This window comes from Ursus maritimus, unplaced genomic scaffold, assembly GCF_017311325.1.
Source record: "Ursus maritimus isolate PB19 unplaced genomic scaffold, ASM1731132v1 scaffold_32, whole genome shotgun sequence".
In the NCBI taxonomy this organism is placed as follows: domain Eukaryota; kingdom Metazoa; phylum Chordata; class Mammalia; order Carnivora; family Ursidae; genus Ursus; species Ursus maritimus.
This window is the reverse complement of record NW_024425786.1, coordinates 17,901,148-17,915,869: the sequence shown is the minus strand read 5'-3', so window position 1 is coordinate 17,915,869 and position 14,722 is coordinate 17,901,148. Positions and strand designations below refer to the sequence as shown.

At 53.3% G+C, this 14,722-nt stretch overlaps 1 protein-coding gene across 4 annotated transcripts in view; it reads left to right on the top strand.

The window, feature by feature from the left end:
- STPG1 (sperm tail PG-rich repeat containing 1) overlaps window positions 1-14,095 on the top strand; it is a 47,008-nt gene extending 32,913 nt beyond the window's left edge. For all 4 annotated transcript variants that reach the window (XM_008694593.2, XM_008694596.2, XM_008694594.2 and 1 more), the window contains 3 exons: window positions 2,803-2,968; window positions 10,637-10,827; window positions 12,809-14,095. In XM_008694593.2, the coding sequence (XP_008692815.1) occupies window positions 2,803-2,968; window positions 10,637-10,827; window positions 12,809-12,885 (434 nt within the window). In that variant the 3' untranslated portion in view covers window positions 12,886-14,095. The remainder of the gene's footprint in view (window positions 1-2,802; window positions 2,969-10,636; window positions 10,828-12,808) is intronic.
- Window positions 14,096-14,722: the final 627 nt, after the last annotated feature.

Genomic DNA, 14,722 nt, shown 5'->3' with positions numbered 1-14,722 from the left:
GGCGAGGCGGGGTGGGGGTAAAACTGTGCCTGTTGGATTTCAGCAAATCCAGATTAAAGTTCAGAAGATCAGTCTGAAGCTGAGGAACAAAAGCAGCCCTAATTAGGAGCTAAAGCTCCCCTGGCTTGCGTCAGCATGGGCAAAGCCCCACCTCGTTTGTTTATGCAGAGCAAAGCCCGCATCCCTGGAGTCTGGCCAGAGGCCCTGCCAGCGAGCCCCGGGCTGTGTGGGATGCGGGCACCTTCTCAGCCAGCCACAAGTGCCCACTCCTTCCAGGAGGGTCCTCAGGGGCCCCTGGCCCCTTGTAACGGAGCAGGAGGGGGAGAGGTGGGGACCGGTATGTGTTAAACTCCTACTGTGTGCCAGAGGCTTACGCTTCTCATGGAATGATCTCCAAACCCTGTGCGGGGTTCGGCCAGCACGCAATGGTGTGCTCAGAAAGTATGAGCTACTATTATTGATCCCCGTTTGACAGGCGAAAATGGTACTTAGAAAGCAGGTAACTGGCCCAGGGTCCCTTCGTGGATTTGAGTCCAGGCCCATCCCACTTGATACCTGGTGCCTCAGACCCTCCCCAGTCGAAACTTGCCTGGGGAGTCTGCCCTTCCGCGATAAACACTCAGCTTTGACCTCTCGGAAATAACTCTGGTCGTTCCTTCTCCTCCGGCTGGGGGAAAACAGATGTGGAGCTGGGACTGGCATCCCTGCCGGGTCCCTGTCCCAGCTGCTCTCAGGGCCCCTCCTCGGGGACTGCGGGCCAGGACCGGCCCACCTCCAACTCTGAGCAAAACGCTCACCCTCGTGCATTTGCCGGTTGGATTTTCTAAAGTTTACCTTTGCCAAGCACGTCGCAAGTGGCCTCCTCTCTATTTTTCCTTAAAATAAAAAAAAGGCTATTAGGATGGGGGAAACGCTGATGTCAAAGTGTCACTTGACACACGTGGGTTTCAGCGTGGGAACTGCACTGTGAGCTCAACTCCGTGTAGTCTTCCAACCACGCTCAGGAAAAGACGAGAAGGAAATACACCAGCACTTACGCTTGGTTGTCTCTGGGCTGAGGAGCATAAGTGTCTTTTTCTCCTTGCTTCTGCTTTTCAGCATTTGATAATCAAGCCATAGCTTTAACCTTTTTGTGGAACAGAAAAAAAAATATATTTTGTATATATACAAATATATACCTATTTACACGCTCATGAGAGAAAAAGAAACATAATGTGAGAGATGTATACCACTATTATAAAGGCTGCTAACTGGACATTTGCCGTTTTTTAACTTAAACATCTATTGGGAACATCTTTTCATGTTATTAAGAAACCTCCTAAGAATATAATTGTTGAAACAGGTGTATGGTATTCCATTGCATGGCGGTACCGTGAGATAAGGACCTAATGGCCTCTTACTGGAAATGTAGGTCACTAATATACATAGAGAGGCAGCAAACATCCTTGTAGCTCACAGCTTGTGTGCAATCAAGTCTATTTCCTTATATTAATTGCTTGAAGTGAAATTGCTAAGTCAAAAGTATGTAAAATATTTAAGGTTTTGGGTTTTTAAAAAAATATTGCTGACCAAATTGCTCTTCAGCAGAGAAGTAATTTTTCCTCCTGCTTCTGTGAGGCACCTGTTTCTTCTCACCTTTGCCACCACTGCGTACGATCATTTAAACAATCCTTATCTCGCTAATACCCCATATTGTTGTTTTCAGTATCTTGCAGTGGAAAAGTAGATTTTCTTTAAAACGAAATCAATCTTACAATGTTTAGAGAACGTGAAATATTTTTCCCACCCACAATGCGACCACTTCTCTGGGTTCCTACCAGTTTTTATTCTGAGGGGTCCATTTGTACCTAGATGTCAACATAATATATAGGGACTTTGAGGCATGATTTTCACTCACCTTTATTTGCAAAAATATGGCCATGAGGCCTTATGGTCTCCATATTCATCATGGCCAGCGCCGACCTTCCACCAGACGGGGTGCTGTTTGCCTCTGGTGTTGGACCTTCAGGCCACGCACCCCTCCTCACACTGCGCACTGTGGTGTGCGTCTCTATGCTTAGAGCATTTCCGCGTTGAACAATTTCCTTAATTTCTGAGTAGTGGGAAGGCTGGGTCAGAGGGTCTAGACATCCGCAAGAGTTTACTCAGTACTGCCTCTTTGCGTTCCAAAACACCTACGCCCCCTGACAGGGCTCCCAACAATTTAGGGGTGAGACTGCCTCCTCTTCCCCCAACCCAGGCCATTCTCTTCCTCTGTGAAGCTTTGTGCGCAGCCAAATTAGTTTTATTCTCTCACAGTTTCTTGAAACAGGGCATGGTGGGACAGCAGGGACTTTGGAGACAGGTGGCCCTGCGTCCACATAATAGGTGCTAAATAAATATTTGCTGACTGCATAATAGTTACTAAACGACTACTATGTGCCAGGAACTTCAATATTACTCAACTCTCCTAACCACCCCGTTGTTGGAAGAATTATTCTTACCTCATGGAGGAGGAAGCCGGGCTTAGCTCCCAGTTAGATGAAATCTTTTTGACAAATCATTCAGTATCTCCGAGTCTCCCTTTCTTCCTCTTTACGATGGAGGTGACGAGGACCCCTCTAGCCGGGCTGCTGTGAGCGCTAAACGAGCACGTGGTACATGTTTCCTAGAGAGCGAGTGAAATTTTCAGTTACTTCAGGCAACAGGCCATCGTGGAGCGATACCACCTTATAGGACTAAATGTATTCTAGGTGCGAGGTACTGCTTTTCATTTACTTGAGAAGAGGTCCTTATCCTGTTTTAAAATGTCTTTCTTCTTAGGGCATTATAATATCAACGAATCCCTTGTGAAGCAGTCGCCAAAGGTATCAATGTCTTGTTTTAAATCCAAAACTGGACGTGGACTGCAACTGCCATCAACAGGCCCGGGACCTGGTTATTACAACCCCAATGATCACACCAAAATTCTGAAAAAGGCTCTTATCCCGTGAGTCCTGATTATGCTGATCTTTCTCTTGAAGGTGGTTCTGGGGAAGGACCCGACAGAAGCAGAAAAGGAAGGGGTGTCACTGGTTGGAAGGACAACGGCTCCAGGTCACTGTCTGGGGGCCCTCGTGGACATAGTGGGTGTCCAATAAATATTTACTGAAAGCATAATACTTACCGAGCTACTACTGTGTGCCAGGAACTTGACATCTTAGTCAACCATCATAATGACCCCGTTGTAGGAATTGTTACTCTTACTTCATAGACTGGGAAGCGAGGCTCCAGTGAGGCTGAGGATTTGCCTGTGTGCACACAGCTAACTTGAAAGGCCACTGGGAATCAGGCTCAGGACTATCTGGATCCTTCCACATCCCTCATGACGATGCGCTGTCTTGGTGCTGACATTATTCTATTTTTATAACATAAAATCTTTCCTGGGGTGGCAGGATACACAGCAGCAAGGGGCTGTCACCGTTTTGTGCTGATAGGTTGCAAGTCTAGACAGTGAGGTTGGTCGGACCTGCTGGATGTGAACTTCAGCCCTGCTGTTTTCGGGCTGTGCGACCTAGGGCACTGTACTGAGCCCTCGGAGCCTCCGTGTTCTCATCTGTGAAGTAGAGTGGGGATAATTCCTGCCTCATAGTGTTGCTTTCGGATTTTCTGTGTTTGGCGTGGTGTAGGTGCAAATGGTGACAATCTTAGCACAAATGCAAAAAGTGAAGATGGGGATTTGTGCTAACCCGTTTGATTTCCTATGCATTTAATATTACTTTCACCAGACAGGTATAAGAACTCACAGGGCTTATTTATTCCTCAGATGGTTCTAGAACTAGAACTAACTGTAAGGTCAGGCCTCCTGTCCCCCTCTAAGACCTCACCCCGGTATAGTCCTCTCCAGGCAGGTTTGGCTCCGGGGGGGCGGAGGGGAGGCTGACCTGCAGGGCGGGCCCCCCAGAGAGGTCAGGCAGGTGGCCAGGCTCATACCACAGTGAGTGAGACGTCCAGACAACCAGGGGAGGCTGGCAACAGCGGGCCTACTCTGACCGTCAGGGCAGGACAAGGAGACGGGGTTGGGGAGAAGAACAAGGCATGAACCTGCCGGGTCAAACTTAGGATCTCGAGAAGGGACTCAGACCCCAGATGGAATCCACTGGGTAAGTCCCTTCTGCCCTTCGGTTCTTGGGTTTGGCAGGTCGGCCCCTCACAGGCTCCAGGGCTCAAAACTGGGGCAGGACGGCTTCAGGAACAAGGCTCTCTGAACGTCAGGGACTTCGGCCTCTGGGCTGGCGTAGGGCACCGCTGCACACCACCTTTCCCCTGCTGTGCCAGCGAGTAGAGTGGGTAAGAGGACAGGGTTTGGAGCTAGCAGAACCGGTGTGAGTCGCGGCTCTGTCCCTTCCAGAGGCTTCTCCTCTCCGAGCCTCAGTTTCCATGTCAAGTGGAGATAAGGGTCTCATCTCATGGGGGTTTCGTGAGGGTTAGATGAGGATTTTATCATCACAGCTGCTGCTGTTCTGTATCGAACGCATATGAGCATATAGGATACCACTCCTCTTTGGCATAGCCACTCAGGCCCCTAGCTTGAATCTGGAAGCTTCTTCGAGGCCGTGGTGAAAAGGAGAGCGGAGAACACTCAGTGTTGAGCTGCTTTCCCCAGAGAAGTGCCATTTGGCCTTTGCTAAAGTGTGGACGAGCGGTTTGAAATCATTCTCATTTTATGACATTTGCATCTGTGGGTCACCAGGCTCTGTCGGTTTCTGGGTCTGTGCTGGAGGCTGTGGGGGTGCTCGGGTGAACGGGGTGAACCATACGTACCTTCAGCTGGGCTCACCTGGGAACGACTCCAGAGCAAAGCAGAGGCGCGCACAACAAAATGCTGGATCATGTGGCCCCAAGGCCGTGTTGCTGCACAGATCCCCAAGGGTAGTCTTTCCAGCTGGGTGCCGTGTAGTGGTGCTGGCGTGGCTGGGGGTGTCTGGGGATCCCTGGCTGTCTGGGGTGCCTTGTGAATGACACATCTTTGGTTAACAAGTCTAGGAAGCACTGCATAGGGACCCTCTAGGAACATCACAGTGTACCTGGCCCGATTAAAGGCTCTGAGATGTCCTGAAGTAAAGAAACCTATTAAACCCAGTGTGTCTTAAACTTGGGTTCCCCCTGGTGAGTACATGGTGCCCTGGGTGGGACATTTGTGTTAATTTCCCCCATGGTCTGGGGCTGCTCTCAGCACCTCCCTGGGCCTTATTTCTCTATGTGTTTAAAAAAAGAGGGAGGTCTCTCCATTTCTGGCACTCCGGGACCCCAAATTTGCTCACCATGTCATTCAGGAGCACGTACTGGGGGTAGTGAACACGGAGCCAGCCCGGACCCACAAAGGAGGTCCAAAATTACATGTATTTTTAATTGACATGGAAAGGATACAGCTGAGAAATCTCTAAAACAAGAAGATAAAACTCATGTGCTCTGGGGTAGTCTAAACAAGCATCCATCTGTTTATGTTCAAGGATGAAGAAATGAGTTAATAGAAAGCAAAGATACAACTGAATACCCTGTATTGAGGGAGTATCCAGACTCCAGTCTCGCAAACTGGAGTTCTATTTCCTCTCCTGTGTCCCTGAAGGGAAGAGAGGGACAGGGGCTGCGGGAGGGGGTGGGGCACCTGCTGGGATCATCAGGTCCCTGAGAAGGTTTGCATTGTTTCCTCCCCATCTCTATGTAACTTCGTTGAGACTTTATCCACACCAAGTCTGAGCACAGTTCCCTCTCCAGGGCTGCACGGGGCAGCGACGGAGAACCTGGGAGTCATCACCGGGTCTCCTGGTGGCAAGCAAGTACCCTAGGTGTCACGCCCATGTGACATGACGTGAGGCCTCTCCTTATTTGTCTTGAATTGCAAGTGCTTGGCTCCTTATTTGGGGGGAGGGTCCCAGCTTGCAAAAATTACCTTTTGGCTCTGCTTTCTTGAGGATGCAGGAAGAATCGGGAGATATTAGTTGTCCCTAGAACTGTTGGTCCCATGTTACACACCAACAAAAGGGAAGCCCAGGGAGTGGAGGATTGGGTGATGTCCCGGGAGTGCTCTGGAGGCTGGCAAGGGGCCAGGCATGGGCTTGTCTCCACTCTCCTCGCTGGCCTCCAGAGCTGAGAATGGGCTGCAGAGGCAACGGGGCTAGCGGGGGTGTGTGTACACCCGGCTCCGAGTCTGGCAGCGCTGAACCTCCCGCCTTCCCCACTCGCCAGCTCTGGGAGCCTGGGGGCAGGGTGGGGGTCCTGGACTCCCAGGACTTCAAATTCAGCCCTGCACATTGTGAAATGAACACTTGGTAATGTGCTTGCGAGGATGAATTCACCAGGTCTGGAGCAAGGTAAGCTTTCGATACGTGTAACTTGTATTTTTATTGCGATATGTGAACAGGTCGTCTGTACTCACCTGTGCTTCTCAAGTGGCCCCTGGAGGGCAGATGCTGTGCGAAGGGCTGGCAGGGTGTTCGGATGACCAGGTCTGGGCTCCCTAGCTGAAGAACAGGGCACGGGTGTCTCTTAGCTGTGGCCACCTTCTGACTCAAAGCTAAAGGCGTTTATCAGCTTGCAGGGGGGACTTTCGAAGAGAAGTGAAGTGTCAGCTTCAGGTCTTCAAAACCGTCACTGTGATGAGTCAGCGAATCAGGGTGAGTCAGGATAAGGGCTTTTTAGAGATCAAACTGGTCCCTCCTGGGTGCTGCCCTCCATGCACACTCGCCAGCAGCGAGGGGAAACGCCCACTGACATCTTCCTAACCCTTGATCTACTTCCTGGAGTTTCTAAGCCACTGGTTTTGCACAGACACGCTGTCCTGCCACAGCCAGAGCTGAAGAATCAAACCCTGTTGGCCCCACTCCAATTTGGGTAATTATCATGACCCACCTAAAGTTCCCCTGGGATTTTCAATTAGCTATGGGCTGCTTCTTCCCAAGCGGCTGTAATCTGTCACCCTCTACCTGTTAAACAGATGCTGCATTCCACCCCAGAGGCAACCAGCTGCCCTTTAATGAAGAGAAAAAATTGCCCCTTTATTCCTCCCGACCCTGGGAATCCCCGAGGCAGAGTGAATCGGTGCCTGGGAGTGTCCCGAGGGTCTCGGATGCCTTCCCCAAGTGACCCGCTGAGTCCTCCGAGACATTCATTATTCTTGGACATTTACAAACAGCTCACATTGGGAGCTGCAAACATACTTAATCCAGTTGTGGCCAACTCAGAGCCTTTGATAGATGTTTTCTTTCTACGGGGCAGGACCAGGTTGGCTTTTATACCTGAGCAATGAGGCTCATAAAAGGCCCGGTCACCATGCACTGAGGCCAGCCCTGGGTCTGATCCAGCCAGATCTTTGTGATCTGCCCAGCCCCACCTTGCCATGGAGGGAGCGGCCCTGAATGATGGTAAAACTGTCAGGTGGGGTTCAGATGTCTGGACTCCCCGATTGGCTGCCACCCCTCTATTTTCTCTGCAGTTCAGCAAATGTCCTGGGGAATTGGGATGGGGCCTCAAACATGAGTCAGACACAGTCCCCTGCCTTAAAGAGCTAGGCACGTAAAGAGCGTTAGAAAACCTAGCATGTTCTGTGCAGAGAAAAGAAGAAGGGCTAGAACATATCCAGGGCCCAGCCACGCTGAGCTTTCATGGATATCACCTCCTGTCATGCTCCCAGCTCCCCCACAGGGCAGTACTGTCACATAGAGTACGGAGGAAGGTGGTGGAGTAAGGAGTGGCATGCAGGTCCAGCTGACTCCAGGACCCATGCTGCTCTGTGAAGCCCCAGGAAGGGCGGTGGGGGAGGGAGAGGGCAGTGGCCACGGAAGTTTCCCTGAAGGATGCAAGATGTGAAGACTGCTCAGAGTTTGCAGGGAAAAGAGGTGATCCTGGCAGAAGGAACAGCATAGGCAAAGGCAAGGAGTGGTCGAACAGTGCTGTGTTGGGGTTTCTGGAAGGTCAAATGGAAGCAAGGGGCATGGGAGGTTAGGCTGGATGGAGAGGCCGTAAATGGGAGCTATTCCTTTAACTTCTCATCGGGGTCTGTGAGGGTGGATGGTCAGAAGCAGGTGAACATCCTAGAGGTCACGGGTGCATTGAGGGCTGAAGGCAATCTAGGAGGCTCAGTGGCCTCTGCCACCTTGTCCCAGTTCCTGCCACATGCGCTGCACGGCGTGCCTCGAGCGTGCTCTTACCCCTGCTGTTTCCTCTGTGGGAAATGCCCCCTTTCTACCTGAAGAATTCCTGCTTACGTTTCAGGGCAAATGTTAGCTTTTCTAGGGTAAAGTTCTGGATTCATTGGAATTTCTGCCCCCCCCCCCGTGCAATGTTTTTACCTTTATTCTAATATTTCATGTTAAAAAAAAATAATATAAGTAAAGTACCTTCATAAGAATCTTCATAAGAATCCTGGATGGAAGGTATTATTACCCCATTTCACAGATGAAGGAACTGAGCCTTGGGGAGGCTGAGACTTCTCTAAGGTCACACGGCTGGTGATGGGGAAGTGCAGATTCAAACCCACGTTTGTCTGGGAGCGAAGCCTATGCTTCCTTAAGTTGTCACCAGCCACGACTGTCACTAGCAGGGGATTGTCAAGCACTTGGGAGCATTCAGGGTCTGTGTCTTCGCACAGAACCGTCTGGACTCCCCAGCGTGCCTGGCTCATGGCTGCACACATGGCTGGGGCTCTTTAAAGATCCAGAGAGCTGAGCTGCGGTGCTGAGATCTCCTGGGCACGTTGATGGGGTGGAGGGCCAGGGACTTCTCTAGGCCCTCTTGCCAAGAATCCTGGCCCGGCCTCCTGCAGGCTGTCTCCGGTTAGGACAGCTGATACCTCATGGCCTTTTCAAAGAACGGGGCCCGGGGGTGACCCAGACCGCTGGGGTGACCTCACGCAGTGGTTGGCTCACTCCGGCTCCAGCTTTTAGGACTCCTGCCTGTCTCTCAGTGATGCCGGTCCCACACTCATCAAATTTCTGGGGGTGCTTTGAAGGGGTGACACAAGCCGGAACAAGGAGAAGCCAGCTTTCATTTCGAAGGGGAGGGGTGGTTCATCACATAAACTATAACCTGTTCTTCATGTCACCTGGAGGGGAAGAAAGAGGCAAGGCTTTTTCTCCTTTTCCTGTGGGCACCTTTGTTCTAAATATAAGCACCCTGCCAGCTGCTCCCCCGTCCTAAGATGGGAGCCTCAAGCAGATTTACGACGACTTTCAACGGCTTGGCCGTGGGAGTGGCCGGCCTGCCTCAGGGTGACTCTGTGTGAGGGGGGCCCCCAGCCACACTTTCCCGAGGCTCCGTTGCTCCTGAGACCACGCAGCAGGCCGTGGCTTCCAGGATCATCCTACCAACAGCAGCTGCTGTTTCTGAGCACGTCCTGTGCGCGGGTGTGCCGCCAAGTGCCCTCTTCTCTCCACTCGCCAACTGCTTTCCAGAGACAGGTCTTGCTGCTCCTTGCCGCAGGGACGGACAGGCCGAGGGACCCGTCGAGGTCTCACAGCCAGTCAGTGGGATGACTAGAATTCAGAGGCAGGTCTGTGCGACGTTCAGTCTCAAAGATTGCCCTCTGCCGTGATGTCTTCCCCAGACTGCTAGGCCCTGGAGGCTTGAGTTCGGTGCTGGCATTGCCACTCATTGGCTCGGTGACTTGGGGGGACTCGCTTTCCCTCTCTGGGCGCCGATTTCTTTAGCACGGTGAGGAGGTTGGATAGGACACCTCTAGGTCTCCTCTAGCTCTCTGAGTTTAAAAATGCCCTTGCTTCCAAAGGTGTTGGCCAAAGGGCAGCAGAGCCCCAGCGGCCAGGAATCCCGGTCCCCTCCTCTGTTTGGATGTGTTGGCTTCTAGCGGGGGTGACTCTCCTGTGGCTGTTCCGTACCGTGAGAACTTTCCCTTTCCTTTTGGTGAAAGACCGTAGACGAAGCCTCGGGTGTGAGATGGGAGCGGGCAGCCCTTCTACTGCACGGCCAGGAGAGGAGTGTGATTCCCAGAACAACCCCCAGAATTCCCTGGGCAACAGGTGGACTTCTTTGAACCACAGCCTGGTGGATGATCCCAGCTGGAAGGGACCTTAGAGGATATCATGTCCAGTCTCCTCATTGTGCAGATGGGGAGACTGAGGCCCAGAGTGAGTTAGTGACAGAGCCGGGGCTCCGGCACGGGTTCCGTTCACCTTTCATTCACTCTCTCAGCGCTGGATGCAAAAGACTCCTCCTTTTCCTGAAGGGCAGGGAGATGGACCCGAGAAGGAACAATCACAGTGTAAGTGGTCCGCGTGAGACGGAGGGCTGCCACGTGACTGGAGCTGGCACGCGGCTGCTGTTCCTGACCCGCTCAGCCACTTCGCCTATAAAGCACCTGCTGGGCCCTCACACTGTGCTGCCCCCCCCCAACTACAGTGTGCGGCGCGTCACCTCCTTGAACCCGGACCACAAGCCTATGACATTAGGACTGGGAAAATCGCCATAGTGCAGAAGGGAAAAGTGGGGTCTGGGGGGCCCCCCGGCTCAGGAGCAGTGGAGCCCGGCTCCGCCAGGTCTCCTGGTGCTGGTGCGGTCCTCGTGCAGACTGCTCGGTCCGGGCCAGGGCTTGGCTTGGGCTAAAAACAACCGTTTCCCCGATAGACCGCTTGAGTGCCGTCTTCACGGTTTGTCTTTTTTGAAGGAAGAACCCCATCCTGAACTTCTCGGCGCAGCCCTTGCCCCTGCCCCCGAAGCCGCCCCTCCCAGGCCCAGGGCAGTACGAGATCGTGGACTACGCGGGGCCCCCCAGGCACTTCATCTCTAGTGCATCGTTTGTGTCCAACACCAGCCGGTGGACAGGAGCCCCGTCCCAGCCAGGCCTGCCGGGCCCAGGTCAGAGGTTTTAAATGACTATAAAAACCAAATCTAGAATTGTTTGTCATTCCTGGGCCATCAAATGTCACTGATTTATGGGCTGTTTGCCAAACAGGCTGCAGAGGTTAGAGTCGATCTAGAAGATTTTAAGCTTGCACGTTCAGATTACGAAAGGGTTTTTTTTTTGTTTTTTGTTTTTTTTAAAGGTGGAAGGGCTCTTAGTGTTAATCCAGGCCAGGGATTCATCACCAATGACCGTGGATGTCCAAGAGGCACAGAGATGGGCTCCAGAGGGGTCTGTGACCCCGAACTTGCCTGCAGACGTGGAGCAGGAAGACATTAATTTTTGGAGAAAGGGGCCATAGCTGTTGCCAGATTGCCCAGTGATTGCATGTTCTTAGAAATGTTTAGATCACTGGCCTGATCCGGCCGAATCACTGGACAGCTGGGGCCCGGAGAGCAAGGTGTGCACTGAGCCACAGAGAGAGAGCGGCAGGGCAGGACAGCAGGCTGTTTCCCCTCTGTGCCCTGTGGTCACGAGACACACCAGGGATTGTTCCCTGGAGCAGCTCCTGGGAGCTGTCTCGTGCTGCGCCCTTTTTCCAGATGGCTGACTCGGGGGGCCCCTGTCACTTCTGGGACCTACCTGAGAGCTAACAGCGTGAGGACCCACTCCAGCAGCTGCTCTCTGTACCCCCTGACCTCTCTGTAGCTCTCTTCGAGCCCCTTAGCTGTTTGCCACCCCTGACGTCGGCCAGAGCTGGTGGCACTGGGGACTGACAGCTGTGCTGGTGGTGTGGGAGGGGGAAGGCAGAGCCGAGGGGGCTGTAGGTCTGCGTAATTCAGTCTTTCAGTGAGCACTGGGGATGCTCCCACCCTGGGGGGACAGAAGTGACTTAGCTTGGTGCTGACCCCCAGAGGCGTCAGTCTGGTAGGGGAGACAGCTTCCCCTCCACGCATACAGGTGAGGAAAACGTAAGGTGGACAGGACGGGGAAAGCCATTCTTAGAGCTTTGGAAATGTAGAAATAATGATAATCAAGTCAAGAAGACTGCAGAGGTTTGACCTGGGGGTCGCTGGTTAGTCCAGGCAGGGCTCAGCTTGGTTGGGCAAAGGTACTAATACTCCGTACACGCGTGGGCTCCAGGAGGCCCGGGGCCCAGCGAGGATCCTGTGTGGCCCAGGCCTCTAGGAGCTTTTCCTGAGGGTCTTCTCCCTGCTACACGCAGTGTGGGACACCTGGCGCCCAGGCACAGGCCACTTCCCGCTGCCGTGATCACCTGCACCACGGTGGGCTTCCCTGAGGGCTGGCCTGGGAGTAAGCCCCATGCAAACATCGGCCTTCTTGGCATCTGGTGCGTGCAGATGGGCCTGGACTGCCAGTGCTCCCATCGGCCTGGACCCTCATTAACCAAACCAGCATCAGCCGGAGAGTTTCCATTCATCCCCGTGTGGTCCTGGCAGCTGGTCTCCTGGAGAGAATGTGCCTGAATTTATCATGGCTTTCAGTTTTCTGGAAATTTCTTTTTCTTTCTTTCTTTCTTTTTTTAAGTATAGGCTTCACGCCCAGTGTGGAGCTTGAACTCATGACCCAGAGATCAAGAGTCACAGGCTGTATCAACTGAGCCATCCAGGCACCCCTTCTGGAAATTTCTGAACTAAATGAAAACAAAACCCCACCAAGCTGACACCTTGCTTCTTTAAAAGTATTGCTTTACTTGATAGTTTTTTCTAAACTGATAGAAAACTCTTTTGTAAATTTTCTTCTGTTAAAGAAGTCACAGGGAGTTAAAGAAGGCTGAAAGCCAGAGTTCAAGTCCTGCCTCCGCCAGGCCAGCCCCTTCCCCTCTGCCTCCCCATGTGTAAGATAAGGGGCTGGGACGGGGTTACCCCTGGTGTTGCCAGCTGTGATGTAGGATGCCAGGGGCTTGAGCAGCTGGCCTTTGCGCTCTTAATACTCTCTCTCTCTCTCTCTCTCTCTCTCTCTCTCGCCTCACAGCCACATACAGTCCGGAATTCCCTGGAAAGCAGTCCTTTCTCTACAACGAGGACAACAAATGGATCCCAGTGTCGTAGGGACCTCACACAAGCTCAGGGAGAACCCTGGCCACCGGCTGCCCCACCCAGGTTCCCCAGGACGTTCATTCAGAGAATGCCCATTTCGTGCGTGACCGATGACCTCTGGGGCAGCTCTGCCCCCACCCCTCCGCCCCCGGCTGGTGTAGAGCTGGGCTCCTGCATTTGTCCTTGTCTTGAGCTGCCCCCTGGAGATTGGACTTCCTCTCCTACTGACTCCAGTGGTTTCCTGAGCAGAAACAAGGCGTGGACAGAGCCTCCCTCGGTGACTTCGCCATGCACCTGTCCACGATGGCTTTCGCAGGCCTCCCCACGGATGTAAGGGGCTGCTGAAGCTCGGACTCCAGGGAGAAGGCGGCCAACGGCAGATTCCCCATCTAGAAGCCTGACGCTGAGCCACGGCTCTGGGGTCCAGAGTGCACCTGCAGGGTGGACCACGCGGGACCGCAGCCCCGCACGCTCCCATCCTTCGGCCTTGACTGCCAGACTTCCCCTGGAGTCTCAGGAGCTGCGAAGGTCCAGAGGTGCTTGTGACAGACATGAAGGGGTTGCTGGGCCCTTGTCTCCAGCTAAGCCTTTGTATTTCACGTTCCGGAAGAGCATGGCAGCCAGTCACCGTGGTCACTTGTGTTCATTGCCACCTTCAGGAGAGGCCCCCACATCCACTTAGTGGCTCAGTGTTTGGCAGCCCATGAGGGCAGGAGCCTGCTGGAGCCAGGGCCCCGGAAACCGCGACTCTGAGGGCGCAGGGAGGCCTTGCGCTGCTTGGTGCCTGCGGGTTCGTTCTTTCCCCGAGACTTCCCTGTGCCCGGGCCTGGCCTCCGTCTCCTCCCAGACCCCCTGCTCGAGTCCGACACGGTCTTTAGTGATCTTTTCTGGCCTGCCAAATCGGTTTCCTCCTGGCAAGACGAAGAAATTCCCAAAAAACCAAGGGGAACTGGAACTAAGCCTATGTCCCCTCCTTCCCCAAATACTGATGTTCACGTCTGCAAGTGCAAGGCTCTGGAGCAGCCCCCTGCCCGCTCCCCACACAGTCAAGGCCTCCCACTCCCCGGGCCCCGCCTCTGACTTTTCTCTGTGACCAGAGAATGGCTTCCTGTCAGAATGGCGGCTGACTGGCCCTCCCTTTGGGGAGGGGTGGGCGAGGAAGAAGGAGGGAGAAGGCTAGAATACTGTATCCGATTAAACTGAATTCTTGCATCTCACAAAAGCTGGCCTTTTAGTGAACCCCCGATTCCCTCAAATGCCTGCTGCTTTGGGATGAGCAGGAGGTGGCCTGAAGCACCTGGCAAACCTTGAGGCAGGATGCCCTCTGCTCCCCTCCTGTCAGGTCCGTAGCTTCTCCCTGAAGGAAAAGGGTCATGAGGCTCAAGGTCACACCTCGGGGGGCTGGGCAGGTAGTGCATGGAGGAAAGTAGGTTAGGCCGGGATGTGTTGTGGGAGCTGAGGCCACTCGTCTCAAGGGGCACCCAGCACGGCTCCAGCTAACTGTTGCCAGAGCTGTTCGACAGAAATCTGGGAAGTCTTTAAAATGCGAAATCTCCTGATGGGAGATGTTGACAACCATCTTTCAACTTGGAATTTTTCATTCGGGCTAAAGGAAACTTCTGCAGGCCACCCGTTGTCCGCTCGGGTTCTAGAAGTTCTGGAAGACCCTTTCGACGTTGGCACTTGATGCTGTAACTTTCTTTGACCCCAGACTCTTGACAATGGGGCCAGACCCCAACGCCTTGGTTTTTAGGTCCCTCGACCCTGGGGGACCTTTAGCAGGAGATTGGGCTGGATGCCGTCGGCCCTGGGGTCTCTGTGGGCAGAGGCTGGGAAATGTATAGGAAAA